Source organism: Pocillopora verrucosa, chromosome 9 (genome assembly GCF_036669915.1).
Source record: "Pocillopora verrucosa isolate sample1 chromosome 9, ASM3666991v2, whole genome shotgun sequence".
NCBI lineage: Eukaryota > Metazoa > Cnidaria > Anthozoa > Scleractinia > Pocilloporidae > Pocillopora > Pocillopora verrucosa.
In genome coordinates, this window is record NC_089320.1 from 18,381,868 (window position 1) to 18,400,837 (window position 18,970).

Sequence of the window (18,970 nt, forward strand, 5' to 3'; positions counted from 1 at the left end):
GAGTTTCATGGATTGGTGGTTTCGCCTAATCCATCTGACATCCTAGCTCACGAGCCTGTAAGCAGAAGTCTCTCCGGAATTTCAGCTCCATCTGTATCTGAAAAAGCAAAGCATACCGAACAAAGATTTGTTTCGGCCGGAAAAGGCTGACGTGACAAAAAAAATTAAACAAAAAGTTTACCTGTGCCCTTTTACTCATACCCAATAGTTTAGCTGGACTTAGCATAGTACATTTTTGCGGTGGTGGTCTTAAATCCATCAAAATTAAAGCCTGGACGAATAGAACGACAAAAGATTGTGCTGCTAAAGCGAAAACAAGATTGACTAATTACAGGAAATTAGAAAAGTTTTGGCGTTGATTCGAAACACAAGCATATGCTGCTCGTTGCGTGCAACGCCTGTTCGTTTAGTACCAAGAAGAGAGACTGAATCAGAGACGGTTTTGTTTACTAACCTCTTTCAACCGTCTACAGTTGTTCAGCGTCAAGATTTCTGAATTTTCACGTTCTTGGTGCTTTCTCTTCAGCCTCTTTGCCTGTAAATAGTTTCATTAAAAAGGCTTTTAACAGAAGTAACTGGTTTACACCACCGAACTTTAACTCAAAGTAACAAGTAAGTGAGTAGTCAGTTCCCGATTAATGGATAATTTTGGCACGTTTTGGAAGAAGTCAAAGAAACATACTTTTCTTTGAATTTCCCCTTTTTTTCCCTTTATGTTGAGTATCATCCCTTCGACCAACATCGAAGAAAGAAGCAGTATCAAAATCCAGGTTGCTGCGGTTCCCATCTTTTCAAACACTACCTCCACCTATGAACTGATACTTTTCCACAGCAATTCTTGAATATATAACGGCTACAATTGGGATCAGAAACATTATACTGGAAAATTCGAGCATTTTAATTTTGAGCCTCTTCCCTGAAAACATATCATTACGCCCAAAGTTATGCTCGTGATTTTACATAATTTACCACGTAATAACTCAATCTAAGGGCGTTTAAGAGCCTTCCAACCCCCATTTCCTTTTTGCCTCCCGTGATGGTGAAACTTAGGTGACAGGTGAAACTTACCGGTGATAAGAGGTTTCCTTCAATTCCACAGGTAGCCCAAGCTCACGTCTCGAGAAAAAGCCAACGATTAATTCATGAAAGCGTCACGCGTTGTGTGACTCGGTGTAAAGTTTATAAGGAATAGTATGAGAAGCGAAGTAGGTCGATTTATAACGATAAATATTTCGAAATACGAACAATTTACACGTAAAATCAATAAAACTTACTCACATCCTGAGTGTTCGTTGTAGTTTCTGGCGATTTCTGCCGTTTTAAGCTTGTTTTACCATCGCTTTTTTTCTTGTTAAAAGACGAAGTAACAGGAATAACAGCGATGGTAAAGCAAGCTTAAAACGGCAGAAGTTTATCGTTGTAAATGGACTATATTTCGTTCCCCATACTAGTCCTCATAAGGTGTTGAAATTTTCAACAGTTCCTCTCGTAACTTAACACCGAGTCACACAACGCGTGACGTTGGCTTTTTCTAGAGACGTGAGCTTGGGCTACCTGTGCCACCTCAAGCAAAACATTTCATTCGACCAAATTCTCATACTGCGCATATTTACGAATGAAAGGTGTCAGTCTTTTAAAGAAATTGTGGTGCTGCGTCGGTGTTGAATAAAATGATAGCGTGGGGATTAAGAGTGCCGAGAGAAAATTGTGCGTTAATATCTAAAGAGCAATCTGGCCAATTTTCACGAAAATCCAACAAATCTACACACCTCATTAATTCATTTAAGTAGAAGTAGCTTGCGTAAAAACAAACCTCGAGTTTTTAGCCTCCAGAAAAATTCCCGGTTTTTCATCGTATTCAGTCGTGTGTTATTACGGTCACATTACCAACCAATGATAGGCAACATTGAACTCCCTTGGCAAGTCTCGTGACAAAGAGGTCCATCGCAATTCCAGGGAAGGTCATCTCGTGCCCTCACCAGGAAAAACGAGTGGGTTGAACGAAGTACAAAAAATTCATTGGGAAAGGCAAAATTTTCACTTCATCAAAATCTTCTGCCTTCGATTTCCTTGGCCCGAGCTATCTTTTAGATTCACCATAAAGCAACTTTCCTTTTTCACCGTTTCACGATGACTCTTTCTTCTCAATGTTTTTGGAAATGTGACAGCTTCTTCTCATTTGTGCGGTGCAATACACGATGTAAACGAAACATGCAAATCGAGATCCCGGACGAGAGTCCGCGAAGAACATGAACACTCTGCTGGGGACGAGTATTATTACACTTTTCACTATTCGGTATCAGCTACCGTAAAACACTCTTTCAGTGCTCTCTCGCATTCCATGGAAGAATTTGTATTCTTTCTTTCAATAAATTACACTTAAATGATTTCTCAACTAGAGACCGAAAAAACCCAAATTTTGAAAATTTTGACCAGATTTTGTTGACAGTAATTTGAAACCAAGTTATCGACACAAATTTACAATTAGCTCTCATTTGTGCATATGCTGAAAACGACCTTGAAAACTTCATTATAAAAGTACTAGAAATGCAGTTCAACGCGTTTATGCTAAAGAATTTTAGTCAATATTATGCTTAAAATTATGCCGGCATGAACAATTGACATGACAAGTAATCGGATGTTTAAGAGCCCTTTTTTGATCCTTATATAATGCAGCCCATCTGAACATACTGAAGAACGTTGATTTTTTTTCTCAGACAACATTAAAATCATTCCCTTTTACCTTAATGTCTCGACAACCTCTGGAACGTACTAGTATGGCCGGCAGAACGGTATCGCTCTATTTCGTCCTTTTTAAAAATGATACTTGATCACAACACAGAGGGAAAAATTACCAAGTTTTGATTGGCCAAGACAGAGATAATTCTTCTTTAACCCGGTATTTGTTCCAAAATTATTTAACTATTTATCGTCTTTCTGCTACGTTTTTTTTTCATTCCACTATCGCGATAATGAAGCCATCGAAAAGATGTCGTCCTGCACGCACGAAAAGCCGCCATGTCAAATGGCTCACTAATTCAGCTTTTAAAACATGGAATGAGCGAGAGGCAACTCTGAGGATAAGGAAAGAAAACGAGTGCATATATGAAAATTGAATTTCTTTCCATGCAAAGGTTTCATAGTATAGTCATAGATAATTCTTATGATAGAGCACTATCAAATGACGATCGTCTACTATTCGTTTTATGAGAACCTTCTTTTAAGAATGTGTAGGCTGCGATTAATTAGCCGAAAATTTTAAGAGCATACTAAGAATATACCTTGGCTGAGATTCAATTAAGAAAGTCTTTATTTTGCTAATTTTTTTGGTTGTTGTTGTTTTTGTCTTTTTTTTTGCGAGAATTATAAATAAATGTAAAAGAAATGTAAAACATGCGGTCTAACAGGACAATTACCTAAAACACAAATTTTAATATTAACGATGCGGTTTTCTAACTGCGCGATACACTGAATAACAACTCTTTTTGTCGTCGATACTATACCAAGCTTCCTAACGGTGAATCCGTGAAAGAAATACAGAGTTCTACTTTTTTTTCGCGGCTCCTTTATCTTCATGTTTACCACGCTCGCCAAAAACTGCCGGCTTAGTAGCTTAACTAAGCCCCTAGAGATTGTGCTAGTAAAAGTAGCATATCATATCCTGCCAGCACTGGTCTATTTTTTTCCAAATTATGCTAAAAATTATCTCGTTTTTGAAAACTTGAAAAAGGAAATAAAATCAAAGAATATCTATGCTAAACTCGTGCATATAGAACTTGATCTAAAGATGACCATGGTTGGGAAATTGCGACTCATGCAATGCTGCTCTTATCTCAAAAGCCACCTTTACGGAATATCTCTGAGAGATCTACATTAATGGTAAACATCCAACTTCTAAAAATAATAAACGCATGCATAGTCTGCCAAAACATATTAACAAAAATATATTAACGTCCTTGAATAAGTTCAGAACTAAAATATGCCAAATTTCTTTCGAACATCAATGACACGCATCTGCATTGTAACGCAATGATCCTTATTAGCAAGATTTTCTTCCGCATCTGATTAGTTTTTAGCCTCGGAGCGAAAATACCTCAGAAAGCATTTGATGTGACCGCTAGTTTTTTCGACTGATTGAAATTAACGTTATGCGGCGGTGAATTCCACAAGTTTTTTTTAGTCAGAGAAGCACAGGACTGTTTTCGTCCGCTTAATTCTGAACGTAAGATAATTGAATTTTATCACAGTTCTTGGTTTACACCGGATCATAAACAATCGAAGCGATTCACAATCAGTTAGGTTTGTGCCTGAACTCGATTAATTTCGATAAAAGTGCACTTGGAAGGTGACTTTTTTTAAAGCAAAGATGCTTACTATAAACTGTAACATAGCCTCTCTATGGTTTTACGCGCGGATACTACTCCAACATGGTTTTGTGTTCAGGACGAATAATTACCCTAGTGCTGGGAGCGGTGACTTAATTTACATCTCCATGTTAGCATATCGTTCCTTTTCAATGCCATTTTGTTACCCGTGAAAGCGGAAACTAAGACTGACGTGATTTTAGTTCAGGTGCGCACAGTTCTCCAGAAGACGAACGAACGACTCAGTATTGAATTAACCCCCTTCCCCAAAGACATAACCAGTCTTGGAGACCAAACAGCTAAAAGTATGGTGATTATGCCAGCAGTGCTATTTTTTATGTCCGTTTTTTCAAAACATGCTAGCACCATCTATAACTGGTAAAAGGAAACGAAAGTATCGAAAAGTCAGTTCTTTGTTGTGAAATTTGCGTGACGAGTCCAAAATGAGATGGCGTTGAGGGAAATGAATTTAGCTACCTACACGTATTTACACTTCAGGGACTTGAATCTTTAAATCAACCCCGACTGGTGATGTTTTCCGCGAGTTCACTCGAAAAGAGACCTTGCGTTATCGTCATCACGTTACGTTATTGGTGGCCAAATCTTTGCGTGACGAGTTAGTAGTCTGATCACGTGGAAGGACAAACCAATCAAAACGCGCCCAGTCCTCAGACGACTTATTTAAGGTTTATTTTGTTTCTGTGGGAAAGATAATCAAACAAATTCAACATGCATGGCGTTCTCGGTTGGAAGTGGCCAAAGATGAATATATCTTCATTTATGAAGATGAAGGAGGGAACCGCGCTGATCTACTGTTTGTACTGCGTAGGATTTTTGGTATGCTTCCTCAGACTTGTTGAAATGAGTATACATCAAACATTGATCAAGAGACCAGAGATTGTTTCCGTCTTTTGTCTAACAGGATTTATTTGCTGTAAGCTGCTTCCTACCTCTATTGACTCACAGAGCCAGAGAGCTTGGGGCATCACCGTCACTTGTCGGAGTTATCGGTGAGTGGATCTGCTAACAAGAACACTGCGAAACATAAATAAATTTGCTCTACCTGGAAACTCGCCAGTTCATTGACTAATTACATCTGTTTATTCGATGTTTTACTTTATCCCACATTACAAAAACCTCAAGTGCTTCCTCTCGATGGGAAGTTAACCTTGTTCATTTTTTTGTATATTCATATATGCTTTTGTTTTTGTTTCTCATAAAATGAGTATTTCACATCATCGTTGTTCTTGTCTGACAAGTTGTCCAGAAAAATATCTCGTGCAAACAAAAGAACAAGTTGAACATAGACAAAAGATTCCTATTCTTTCTATGATTTTTGGTTATGGTTACTGTCTTGAAAGTACAAACTGAAGACTTAGAGTTGTGGAAAAAATGTATTTCAAAAAGCTGGTAAGGCTTCAGATTTTTTATATTCACAAGTTTTTGATTTATGTTATATTATGTCACAGGGTCCATATATGGTGGCCTTCAATTCTTTTCCAGTCCTGTCATGGTAAGAGGTCTGGCTATATGCATGCTAGTCACACCACACTGTTTGAGATTTCTTCACATGATAGTTGATTTTGGAGAGGTCTAAATGACCAGTTCGTGTAGAAATCTAGAGAATCTAATTGTTTACATAATATATCTACTAGCCATCAACACTAAGCAACAAGAAAGGCTCATGTTTTCATTTTATTTTGTTTTTACAATGTCACACTGGTGGGCTACTCACTTTAATCACCAATTATTACAGAATCCATAGCATGCAGCGTGAAGCCAATGAGATTGCAGAATTTTTTTATATCATCCCTGTGGGGGGCAGGGGGGGGTGTAATATGGTTAAGTTTTGCTGAGTATGTGCCTCTAGCCTCTCAGAACCTTTAACTAGTCTGTTTTAGTTTATTCTGTGGCCAATTATAGACTCCACCACAGTCACTTTTCAGTGAATGTAATTTTCATGATTTTAACTTAGTCACATGGGAGTCTAATCCTGAGAATGTCTATCATAAGTAACAGTGACTGATGTTTCAAACACATCTGAAGTCATCATCACACTCTCCTTTGAAGATGACTAATCAGCTACGAGACCAGCTAAGGGATGTATAAATATAAATTCCAACTTACAACTTCTCAGGACTACCCTTGACTGGATGATCAGATTACATAATCAAATGTTACCCCTGAGTTCAAACCTTTTGTGATAGATCACAAGTTGATTTACACTAATATGGAATATATCAAGGTGTGCCCCTATTTTCTCAGTGTGCACAAGCTTAAATATCTAGTTTAATTGTAATTAATACCATATGATACAAAATAAAATGGTAAGCAATGATAATTAAAACAGCAGACTTGATTATGAATGACTTTGAATTAGCTCTGAATTATTTTGAACTCGAAGTTAATGTATATTTCTGTCCCATTTTATTTTATATATATTTTTAGGGCAAACTGAGTGATGTATTTGGAAGAAAAAATCTTCTTCTGATTAGCCTCTTTGGTGCGGCTGTAGGTTATATTCTAACAGGAATTCCAACAACATTACTTTTTCTAGCACTCAGCAGAGTTCCAGTAGGTGAGATGCTTTTTTTTTTCTGAATAGTAAGTACCTGAATGAGACCTCCTATCTTGTGTTTGTCAGTTTTCACCTAAGCGCATGGAGCTCCTGCAGAGAAAAGTTGGTTAAAACCCTTTGACTCCCAGAGGTGATTAACATGAACCTTCTCTTAACAATATCCTCATATTATCCAGCAAATGGGTTATGAGAACATTCAAACTTATCAGGTAGAAGTTGTTATCTTGATCTAACACCAACTTCGTATAACTAGTTTACAAGGAAATGTGTAGCAGCTGGAGGGGAGAATTAGCATCATGATCTTGGGAGACAAGGATCATAGTATTTTAGTGTATGGTAATATGTGCATGAATTGGATCTTTTCTGTTTTGCTACCAATTTATTTTAAGATGGACAGTCATGTATTGTTTCTTTTCAGGGATTTTCAAGCACAGTCAAAGTATTGCAAAGACATATCTTTCAGATGTTTCACCCTCTATAGATCACCCTAAAGTGTTTGGGAACTTCAATGCATTTTCTAGTCTTGGTTTTGTCATTGGTCCATTGATCGGCGGACATTTAGCCATGCAGTCAAATGGTTTCTCCAGGGTGACCACTTTAACTGGATTCATTTTCTTGATCAATTTTTTCTTTGTGTGGTTTTTTGTGACACCTGTTGAACAAGTGAAGAAGCAGTCTTTTACAAGGAAAGAACATGATGCATTCCTTGCTAAAGACAATACAGCAAACAACACAATAGATAACCACACAGAGGAAGAACTGGATAGAAAAGAACTGAGGGATAGAAAAGCACTCAGTGAAAGAGCAGGCTCCTCCACATCCCATGGAACAAGTATATACAAAATTTCTTCAATAGGTTCCTCACTGGATTTGATAGTAATTCGTTTCGTGATGGGATTTTCAATGCTAGTCTTCCGCAGCAACTTCACATCCATGTTAGAGTTTCACTTTAACACCAGTCCAAAAACCAATGGCTATATTATGTCTTACAATGGTCTAGTGGGTGGTTTTTCTGGAATTCTAGTGGGAAAGATAGCAAAATTCTACAATCACAATGATGCAAAGATGCAACTTCATTTCTCACTACTTCTCATGGCATCACTTCTTGGCATAACATTCTCACCCAGTATATTGTTCATTCCAGTCTTCATTACACCACTGGCCATCTCAAGTGCAGTTTGCCGTGTCTGCACGACTAATCTCACTTTCCGTAGGGGCAGTGAGGATGAGAAAGGGGTCATGTTAGGGATAGGGAACTCATTACTGTCATTTGCACGAATGATTTCTCCTGCTTTAGGTGGGTTTGTTCAGGAGGTAAGTGTGTATGGGCCTGGTAGCATTGGTGCTCTTATAGCTGGCATAGGTGTTGTTATCATGATACTTTTCCCACTTGATAGGCCCAGAGTGAACAAAAAGGAGAAAAAAGACCAGTGAGAAATACATTTAACACTATGCTTTTGATTCCATCCATGTTACAAAGAAACCTTTCACAATCTTCTATGTCATTATCAAGTATAAATTAAAGCATATTATTTTTAAAAAGAATGAAACCCTTGCACTGATTATCTGTTGACAGAGGGTAGACATGAGTTGAGAATGGTTAAGAATGGGAAGGATTAATTTAAGTTTATTGATATCATATAATAATAAATAATTGTTCTTGAACATGAGAAATATAAGCTTCGACTAGAGTTGTGTTAAAATTAATTGTAACCCTTAACTCCCATGAGTGACCAAGAAAGACTTTCTCCTTACAATATCAACACATTATCGTGCAGGTAAGTCATGAGGATAAAGAAAAATGTCAATTTGGTTTTCAAATCTTTATTTCATAAAGTAAAATACATAATGTATTGATAATTATTTCAAAGTTGAAACAACTCTAAATTTATTTCACTGAAAATTTCTCTCAAATTAATTAATATGTAACCCTACAGGCAAAGTTATTGGTTGTTCCTTGAGAGTATTTCCACTGTACATTTGAAAGAATTAATCTCTTAAATTGTATGTTTTTTATAATATTATTTTGTACCCAATCTCTGAGAGGTATTAGCCTCTGTTGGCAAGAGAATTAGTCACTATCAGTGGTAATTATTTTTAATTTCTGTTTAAATGTAGATTTTCTTTTTGAACAATGTTCCATTTTGCTCAGAATGCTTGCAGATAACATACATGTATCAAGTACTTGTCCAGAACACAAACATGTAACATGTAATCCAATCTTTTTTCAGTTCAAAGGCAAGCTATGACACTTGAAACCATAGTTATGTACAGCTGTAAATCTTGTATTTCAAATGTGAGTATTTTAGAAAATTCTCTCAACAGTATTTTATATTGGACAAAATATTTAATAACATAGAATTATTTACTAAAGAAAAAAACATCCTGTAAACCAAAATGTTGGATCTAATGTATAATGCATAAATCGACAAATAAAATACATTTAAGAGTTAAATTTCACTTGTAAGTTCTCAGCAACACAGGTTGTTCTCATCTAAGCAATTATATGGGATGTAAACTAAAGAATGTATCAGAGGTATTAAAGGATATTTTGTCATGTAAGAGTGTATATCCTAGAAAAATATTTTAAATTACAATCTACTGCAAGTCTTGTGATGGTGGTCATCTTTGTAGTAGAGAAGGTGGAGAGTGTACTTTCACTTTTTCATCCCATGAGCAGTCAGCAAGCTATAGGATGGGAGAAAAATCAGAGGAAAACCTACATTCATTGATCATGACTGGTATTTTTTTCCATAGTTAAAACTGTTCACAAGGCCATTTTTAACCTTTAACCCCTAAGAGTTCCTGCCATCGAATTTCTCCTTACAGTATCCCCCCTGAAGTAAACATTAAGGTTATGAGAACTGAGGAATGATCACCAACTTATTAAAATAAGTAGCTCTTGATTTGTTACCAAATTCTCCTTGTCAGCACCTTAGGAAATGTATAGAGAACAGTGTGGAGAATATGCATACTAATATTGAAGTGTAAAGGGTTAAAAAAAAACCCTAATTTCAAAGGTAAGCCAAGTTAAACACCTGCCAATCATACAAACTCATATGAAAAGCTCATATGCTTTTGATAATAATCATGATTTTAAAAAAAAAAATGCTCACAGATCATTAATTCTTTAACTCAACCTTGGACTTTGGAAAATTAAGTGATCTACTCATCATTGATCAGTCAAAATATTTCTTTCTGTAAAAATTACCTGTCCAGGAAGATGAAGATTAAAGTCTAATCCCAGAACAAATTCAGTGTGATGTTCTATAGTCTCGAATGGACATGTTCCATTGCTAATATTCCATGTTCGAACTGTAAAGTCATAGGAGCAAGATGCCAATAAGGTGCCGTTGTGGGGAGAGCACTGGTGAGAAATAATGGATGAGATGATAACTTTCTGTAATCAACCCTGACTATAACTGACTTCTTGATGTGAAAACATGTTTAGAATATGTTCGTACACCTGTACATGTAAGTGTGCACATCGGTAAAGCCCACTGATAAGTGAATGGCCTCTTCTTTTACATGTATGTCATTCTATGTGTATCATCTTCACTTAAGCTACTGTTTGTAGCAGTTTTTTTTAAGTGACAATCAGCTCTCTATACACAGGAGGGACTCAGGAGCCCCTCTCTGTCACTTAGCTCCAATTAACAGAGTATTGTCCTTGATTGAAAATAGCTACAGTGTATGAAAATGACAAATAATCAATTTGAAAAGAAATCAGACCATAAAAATCAAGTGTCACCAAAAAAGTTCAGTATTTGGTTCAGAGAAAAATGCAGAACCCTCCATCCCAATATGAAGTTTACCGACTAAAAATAATCAAAACTTAAAAAAAACACTACAAGGCTTTGCATTATTGCTGGGAAAAATTACACACTAGAGAATAAAAACACTGCACAACAGCTGAACACAGGTCACCAACTTGGTCACCTTCCTCAATATTTAGACACTGAAATGTTTTCCCCTCACCATGGTGGCTACACTGGTTAGGGATAGAATCACTGTTTTAAAAAATAAGGGAGTTGCATTAAGGCCAACACTGCCTTTCCCCTCCCAGGAAACTGGTTTTAAAGCGGTTCCTACCTTAACTCGTCTTACTGCATACTGGTGACCTTCAAGAGTAAACACAGGGGCTGTTGTGTTTCTAAGATCCCAACCTCTATTATAAGTTGGAAGAAAATCACACCAAACCAACCATTAGAAATGTAACTGCAGGGTGTACATGTATGTATATCTAGCTTTTACTTATTAATGTTCTACTTACATGTACTAGAAAAAAAAATAGCTATGTTTTTGAAACAATATATAGACTAACTTTATTAGATGTCTTGTGATTCAAACTATGCTGTTTCCCAGACATATACTGTATATCCAACATGTGCAAAAGATTACTATAGATACCTATATTGCTTATAAATAACATTCTGGTACCTGATTTTTGTATCCACTGATCCTGTTACCACTAAATTCTACATAAGATACAAAAATGTTAGACGATTAAGTGAAATGTTCCTTTCTATATTATTTAGTCTCAATACCAACAGATGTACAACCACAATTAATCATTTTCATATGTTAAATTTGAATAAGGTTACATGACTGTACTTTTTCCCATAATAACTGTGAAAGAAATTCTAGAATACAGCTGTTTATATGTTCTTGAAATGAGGAAAAAGAACACATGCAAAAGAAAGAAAATCCAAACAAGTACATGTACTCAAGCAACAGAGATGTTAGTCATTTCAAAGACAGATGCACCCACCATTTCTTCTTTCATTTGGCTCCAGTGATTGAGAGCATGGAAATTAGGCTAACTTTTTCATGCACATATCACCAGAACAACAGTTGCACCAGAGATTATACACACAAACCCTTCCCAATAACCTCACTGCTGCCATGTCTTTAGAATACAGTGTACAAATACAGTGTACATTTAAGTTAAGTTCTGCCTTGCCCTTAACAGTTTCCTTTCACAATACAGTACACGTGTGTCTGCAGTTTATTTAAGGCATCAATCCAGACCCTTACCACATCATATTTGGCCCAGTCACAAGTGAGGACCTCCCCATCATGAGCCTGTATGGTCTGTTGAGCATGTGGAGGGGCTGATATGTCCCATATCCTGAGGGTGTTGTCTCCTACAATTTCAATAATGACTGACATGTATTATAATTATTTATGTAGTGGACATGAATCAAATTTCTTGATGATATCAATGGTGGTCTTCTTTTTGTTAATTTTAAAGTGCTTTTCTTGGTGTAATTATGTTGTCGTATACAAACTCTTGCCAACAGAGGTTAAATTTTCTGTAGACTTTTTTCTACTCTACTTCATCCTATCACTTCTTATTGCCTGTAATTAATTCTAAATTCATGACTCCAGTAACTGCTCTGTAACAATTAATGTAAGCCCTCTTCATTTCAAGAGTGACTTGTTGGTAACTAATTCCTCTTTTTTAACAGACAGACAAATAATGGGAAAAGCAAAAAAACACAATTGAGAGGATATCGTTTGATTTGACCCTTTAACTCCCACAAGTGACCAAGATAGAAGTTCCAATTAGTAAAATATCAGGCAGATAAGTGACGATGATAAAGAGAAATATCAATAAGGGGATTTTTAGTTGATCCAATACCAAATTATCCAAACTAACATCATAAAAACTGTATTGCAGACAGTAAGGAGAATTAACGATGAGATTTTGACAGTGAAAGGATTAAAACCAAATTCTCGGCCTAAATTACCATTATAAGCAATGATTGTGAGGAAGGGGAACCAACAGTGAGATGTTTATGTAACCTGATACAGAAGCAAATGTCCTTGAAACATGTGGAGACCACACTGCACTGTATACTACATGCTGATGATCAGCAAATGTAGCTAGAGATTGAGCTCCATTTGGATCCCACTGAGAAAGATAGATAGAGCATAAAATAAGTATGTTACAATATTCAATATTGTTGTTGTTTTTTTTAATACCATAATATGGTACACATTTGCATCATAACTGCACTTCTTAATCCTACCCGTCATGCTTGTAATTTGACAGTTTAATAGTACATGCACAGTCGATACATCATCTTGTGTTACTGGACAGTACACATCATGTGAATATGCTGTTATTGTTCTATATTCTTGTGAAAATTTATAACAAATGGCTTCTCTGTTTCTTTTAGTTTTGATTAATTTTGATTAATGTGACAGTTTAAAGTACTGTTGACACATCATCCCTGTGTTACTGGACAGTAAACCAATACTTACCAGTTTTATGCTGTGATCCCAAGATGCACTTAAAAATTGATCAAGTTGTCTATTACAGCTCCAGTCAACACCATACACCTTAAGAAGTATAGATACGAGAAGTAAACTTATTTTCTTGTTACACTGTTGTATTAAAACATAAGCAGGAAAAACATGTAGCATTAACCATTATTATATTCAACCCTAGGCAAAACAGCTTTATTTTCACTGTAATTTGAGTCTGATTATTTAAATCAATGCCTCCCACCTCTGCACTGTGCTCTTTGCAGACCTTTATAGGACCCTAAACAAAACATGAGGAATTAATTTTCAACTGCTTTACTCAGCGCATCATCACATTGTACATGTAAAACACAACCCAGTTCTCTTCTCTAAAACACAAGCCAATAACCCTTTACACCCTAAGATCAGTATGCATATTCTCCATACTGTTCTTCATACATTTCCAAAGAGGCTGACGAGGAGAATTTGTTTCACAATCAAGAGCTACTTTGATTGGTGATCATCTACTCTATTCTTATGACTTTCATGTTTGATTCAGGGGTGGTATTGTAAGGAGAAATTAGATTTTAGTTACTCTTAGGGGATATGGGGCTGAGTCCTAAGCTATCCTAATTGGCTTGCAGGACCAAAGGATGTCTACACCATCAAGCTAACCCAACTTATTTTAATGCACCACAACTCAGTTTTCCAAATGGTCTGTTAGCTTCCAAAATTTACCTTTGGGTTTTTGAGATCCCACATCTGTATTGAACCATCTCCACTTGCAGCAATACTAAAATCCTGATTGTGCTCACTCCATGAACAATCAAAAAGACTCTCTCTCCACTCCCATCTATCAAAAGAAATTGTATTGTCTTTTAGTCCACTCAAGTTCCTCGTTTCTGAGAGTGGATAATTTTTCTTGTGTTTTCTTTTAATCTGCATCAGACCTAAAGGTTTTTTTTGCTCTATGATCAGTACAAATGTATAAAACTCCTGAAATCATGAAAGAAATAATACAAAATTCTATTGATTACCCGGCAATTTCGTTCTAAGGTTAGGATGTTGCCAAAATTGAAAGAAAAAAAATCAAGTTTAAGCTTTACCACACCTGCCGATCACTTGAATTCCACTGGGAACGATGTCCAGTACAAATAGTGTTCCACCACCTCGCATATGATAAAAAGTAATTTTTATAGAAAATAAATGATGAATGAAACATACATGTGCGTAAATTCCTGAAGAGAGATTTTACTTCCAACGTGTAACATTAATACTTCACATTGTTTTGAATGTATCAAAGATTTCATTTACCTGCAATTCCATAATGTTGTGAAGTTGCACAAAGGAATCTCTGACCAAAGTATGGTGAAAACTTAACTGCATATCCATGACGTCCACGAGTGTGAAATGTCACAGCCATGACTGGACAAAAAGAATCTTAAATAGAGATGAAATTACATGGTGTATATTAAACCCTAAATATATTCATTTCAGTGATCGAATAAAACTATTGATGAAAAGTGAGTTTTAAATTCACAGTTGTGTGTGAACTATTATGCCTAATCTAAGGACACCCCATCTAGAGCTAAATACACTGTGTAAGCGTCACGGAACAATTACGCGACATTTGCAATCAACATATATGATGGATAAAGCGTTAGACATTATTTACCGCGCAAGATGTTTATGTTCTTGATAAGAGGAATATACATGTTTCTATTGAGATAGAAATATATCGAGATCTTGGGAATCTCACATGCATGTATTAACGATGGTATGATTTCTAGGCGAAAAGGAAAAGGAAATGCGAAATATTCCTTTGGTGTATGACAGCCAATTCATGACAGCCGCGAAAATTATAAGTGCTTTTCTTGCATAATTCATCAAATGAATGCCATTTCCGGTGAAGAAATGAACCCTGTCTGGCAAAAAGTGATCTTATTATGATAAAGGTGATCTTATTATAATAAAAATGTCTGTCCGTAGAGGTAAAAATGCGTCATACCTGGCGCGTAACATTGTCCTGATGTACACACTTGATAGCTTCTTCGAGAACTGTCCGAAGACGCCATTCGCCAAATTTACTACATACGCCTATGTTCCTTTGCATGACTTATTTCCTTTATTCTTGACTGGAAACGCTCGATTGCACTCTAAGTAAGACAAACTTCCTCACTCTCCCCCCCAGCCCGGTATTTGAAAACTCTCCATACCGACAACTTGTATTATTTAATGATGCATATTCCAGATGGTCGACTGGTAATCGTGGGCGCGCAACGAGTGCATGTGAGGTCATCGAGGTCGCGGGTTCGAATCACGCTATAGGAGTTATTCTTTATCTGGCTTGGGGGCCGAGTAACTCCTCCCCGTGGAATTTGCTTTTGATTTTGATGTCTTTTCATCATGTTTATCCTTTCTGATTTTTTTCTCTTTTTGTGAGGAGTTATCTTTTAGGGCCATTAACTATTTTTCAGTGATATGGTTTTGGTATGTGTATATTGCTTTTTCCCTCCTCTTCTTCCTTTCTTTTTCTCGAAATTAGATGTAATATACAGATGTAATATATATTTATATATATCTTTTTCTATTTTTATGTTATTTTAATTTTTCTAATTATTTTAACTTCTTACTGGTTGTGGCAATATAGACCGAACGCAGCGAGGTCTGCACAAAAACGACAGTACAGCTCAAGTAGGCGAGTTTAGTAAGTTGTTTTTTTTTAAAAATATTTATGTCATTCTAACCAAAATTATTAATTTATCTCGTAAAAAGCACTTCCCTCACTTGAATTCAAAGGGACATGATGACGCGAGCACCTCAGGAAGACCGAGCAAGAATTCAACAAAGGTTTGTGACGGAATTTGTCGAAAATCACAGCAGCTACTGGTTTCTTCTTTTTCAAATATGCCAAAGAATTTTGTCGATCTTAGAAATAAATATATGTTTCTCGCGTCAGTAATTATGGAGCCAGAAAATGCTGCTGTGGAAATGAATTCAAACCTAAAAAAGTAGCTGTAAAGTCAATCGTCCTCATCACTCTCGATAACAAATGGACGCTTGTTTCTATTATTCTTAAGGATTTTTACATCACCATGAAATATCTGGAAGGTGGATCCAGTGATAGATGTACGTTTGCACCTGCAAAACCTGGAGCGGTGGAAGACAGTGGAGGCCCGTTCATGACTGGCTAATCAATGCATTTCCATTACATTGCTGGAGGCGATTGCTGCAGTCGAGCCGGAGTGGCTACTTGATATTCTTGATTTTGCACACTTGAAATACTTTCATCTCTGGATTCAGAACGGTCAACTCTGCTGAGGATCATAGACCTTCTCTTTTGGTGTTTATAACTTGCTGATTGCATGTAAGATTGTAAAATCCGCCTCCTTGTAAACTCTTTCTAGGTTGGACCACAAAGTTTTCCAGAATATCTGCATCGAAGAGCCTTGAAATACAGGTTTTCCTGGCAGAATGATTGGTTACCCTTTTTCCTTCAAGTTGAAGCCCAGCATTCTTCGCATTTATGGAGAGAGACTTTCTAATCTCATTTTTACGGAGGAGTGCCTTCCTCATTTGAGAGCCGATTATGGCGGACCGCCAAGTAAAACGGTGACTCTGGCGTATTCAGGCATCTCCACTGGCCGATGACTGCAAGATTTCTTGTAGAAATTGCCTGAGTAACTCACCGATGAGGGATATTTATGCAACTTCGGAAAACAAGTGATATTAAGCCTTAATTTTATTCGGCCCCAAATGATTACCTAAACCAACTGAACAAGATAAATGCTGCGTCTGGCAAAAAGTAAACTTATTGTAAAAGAATTGTCTGTGTAATAAATGCGTCCACAGAGGTAAAAATGCGTTACATCTGGCGTGTAACATTGTACCAATGCAAACACTTATTAGCTTCTTTGAGAAGTGTCGGAAGCTTCGTGTTTAGCACGCCCCGGCAAACGATGCCATCCGCCATTACGAAATATGCTAATATTCTACGTTAAGATCGCTTCTGTCAGTTCTATGTATGATTCATTCCCTTTATTCTTGATCGGAAACGCACGATTGCACTCTAAGCAAGACAAACGTCCTCACCCTACCCCCCAGCCCGGTATTTGAAAACTCTACATACCGACAATTTATATTAGTTAATGATGCATATTCCAGATGGTCGACTGGTAATCGTGGGCGCGCAACGAGTGCAAGTGAGGTCATCGAGGTCGCGGGTTCGAATCCCGCTATAGGAGTTATTCTTTACCTGGCTTGGGGGCCGAATAACTTCTCCCCGAGTATGATTTGGAGCTGGCGGACAAGGAGTAACTCTCAAACCGGCTTGGGGGCCGAGTAACTCCTCCCCCTTAGATTTGCATTTTGTTTTTGCTGTCTTTTCAATTTTTCCTCTTTTTATCATCATTTTATGCCCTGTTTTTTTCCTCTTTTTTTCTTAGCAGTTGTATTTTCGAGAATGGTTTTGGTACGTGTCGGTTGCATTTTTTCTTTTTTTCGAAATCAGGTGCAACATCTTTCTCTCTGTTTATCTCATTATTATTATTGTTACCACTTATTAATTTTTTTAATTATCTAATTTCTGCATTTCGGTTGTGGTTAGTTGCAAACCAATGTATTCTAAGGTAGCTTTAAGTTGTCGCCCATAAGTAATTAAGCTTGAACAATAGGAGTTAGTGTCAAAATATTTCCACTGTCTTCTTTTTTTTTCCCATTGAATATAGCTGGAGTTTTGAAAAAAAGATCCCCAATTTGAATCAACACCTTTCATCATTTACAACCTTTACGGTCCCTTTTATTAGGGAAATAATCTCACCGATTGATGTAAGCACCAGTCCTGTTGTCAAGGACCAAACAGACCGTGGACTTAATTGTTATCTTCTACATTTAGCTGCAATGCTAAAAGAGAAAACTCCTAATACTCGCCGTGAAGTTCGAGAAAAACCCTCGCTAAGTTAACATGTAGATTTAGCTCTGACAGTTAGCATTAATTTTAAAACAGCATCAAACAATCCGAGTGCATGGAGCTCAGAAAACCTCTTCATCAGTAGTCGCATCGCACAAGGGAGACCACCTGTTTTTTGTAATGACTGCCAAGCGCCATCAAGAGTTTTCGACCAATTTTTCCACTAAAGACTTTAGAATTATTTTTGAAAAAAGTCACAGTATTACACCCTTTTATTTGTTAAAGCATTTTATAATAATTGAATCAGAGACCAAAGTAAGTTGGCATTGTGGTAAGGTGTATTTGTTTTTCTTTTTCCTTTTCAAATGCCTTTATGTGAGATTATAATTATTCAATCATTAAATGATATTGAAAAAAGGGTTAAATTGACGGGGAAAATGTAGAAATGATGTTAAGTAGCTAAATTACACTTGTGATGTACTTTTAATAACACAAGCAAACTTAGGGTAAGCAAAAATAGTGGACAATAAATCTTGTGTAGACAACTGTTCCAGTTCTTAAACTCGTCTTTTTGCTGATCAGTATTTTGATGACACTTTACACCTTCTTGTGGTGCATGGGCATTCGGCCTTCTACAAGTGATATTTCCTCGTTATTTATTTATTTTCTTTGTTTTGATTTTTACAACTATGGCTTACAGGAATAGTAGGTGAAACTCTAGTGTTAAAAAAGTTTTCTACCTTTTCTTTGTTAGCGTTCTTTCTATTCCGCGTAATGCATTTTTCGTGACTCGTGAAGCTTTTGTCGTCCTGGAGTTTGTATTTGCCACACCAGTTTGTTACGTTGCGAATTTTCTTTATTCACCGT

The 18,970-nt window shown here is 36.6% G+C and overlaps 2 protein-coding genes and 1 long non-coding RNA gene across 3 annotated transcripts in view; 1 reads left to right on the plus strand and 2 right to left on the minus strand.

The window, feature by feature from the left end:
• The window catches only part of LOC136283567 (uncharacterized), a 1,208-nt gene extending 101 nt beyond the window's left edge, over positions 1–1,107 (minus strand). Inside the window, exons 1-3 of the long non-coding RNA XR_010718861.1 lie at positions 683–1,107; positions 455–535; positions 1–97 (exon numbers count right to left, since the gene is read on the minus strand). The exon at positions 1–97 is cut by the window's left edge and continues 101 nt beyond it. This is a non-coding gene — a long non-coding RNA (uncharacterized lncRNA). The remainder of the gene's footprint in view (positions 98–454; positions 536–682) is intronic.
• Positions 1,108–5,060: 3,953 nt separating this feature from the next.
• On the plus strand, positions 5,061–8,450 carry LOC131793644 (major facilitator superfamily domain-containing protein 9). Its single transcript, XM_059111082.2, has 5 exons — positions 5,061–5,201; positions 5,287–5,374; positions 5,834–5,877; positions 6,813–6,942; positions 7,361–8,450. The coding sequence occupies exons 1-5, from the start codon at positions 5,094–5,096 to the stop codon at positions 8,374–8,376; spliced, it is 1,386 nt and encodes a 461-aa protein (XP_058967065.2). The 5' UTR covers positions 5,061–5,093; the 3' UTR covers positions 8,377–8,450.
• Positions 8,451–9,490: 1,040 nt separating this feature from the next.
• Positions 9,491–14,767, minus strand: LOC131793645 (peroxisomal targeting signal 2 receptor). The gene is made up of 11 exons (XM_059111083.2): positions 14,509–14,767; positions 14,306–14,363; positions 13,933–14,047; positions 13,460–13,495; positions 13,213–13,290; positions 12,751–12,859; positions 11,980–12,089; positions 11,383–11,420; positions 11,035–11,110; positions 10,154–10,309; positions 9,491–9,630 (listed from the first exon to the last, which is right to left on the minus strand). The coding sequence occupies exons 1-11, from the start codon at positions 14,615–14,617 to the stop codon at positions 9,565–9,567; spliced, it is 951 nt and encodes a 316-aa protein (XP_058967066.2). The 5' UTR covers positions 14,618–14,767; the 3' UTR covers positions 9,491–9,564.
• Between the last annotated feature and the right edge of the window lie 4,203 nt (positions 14,768–18,970).

Excerpts from the sequence above, each read along its gene's own strand:
- LOC131793644 (XM_059111082.2), top strand. The coding sequence starts at position 5,094 with ATGCATGGCGTTCTCGGTTGGAAGTGGCCAAAGATGAATATATCTTCA. Across the intron at positions 5,375-5,833 it reads GTCACTTGTCGGAGTTATCG|GGTCCATATATGGTGGCCTT; the intron begins GTGAGTGGATCT and ends ATTATGTCACAG. Across the intron at positions 5,878-6,812 it reads TCTTTTCCAGTCCTGTCATG|GGCAAACTGAGTGATGTATT; the intron begins GTAAGAGGTCTG and ends ATATATTTTTAG.
- LOC131793645 (XM_059111083.2), bottom strand. The coding sequence starts at position 14,617 with ATGGCTGTGACATTTCACACTCGTGGACGTCATGGATATGCAGTTAAG. Across the intron at positions 12,090-12,750 it reads GACATTTGCTTCTGTATCAG|GAGACAACACCCTCAGGATA; the intron begins GTTACATAAACA and ends TTGAAATTGTAG. Across the intron at positions 9,631-10,153 it reads ATCTTCATCTTCCTGGACAG|CTTGCTGACTGCTCATGGGA; the intron begins GTAATTTTTACA and ends CCCATCCTATAG.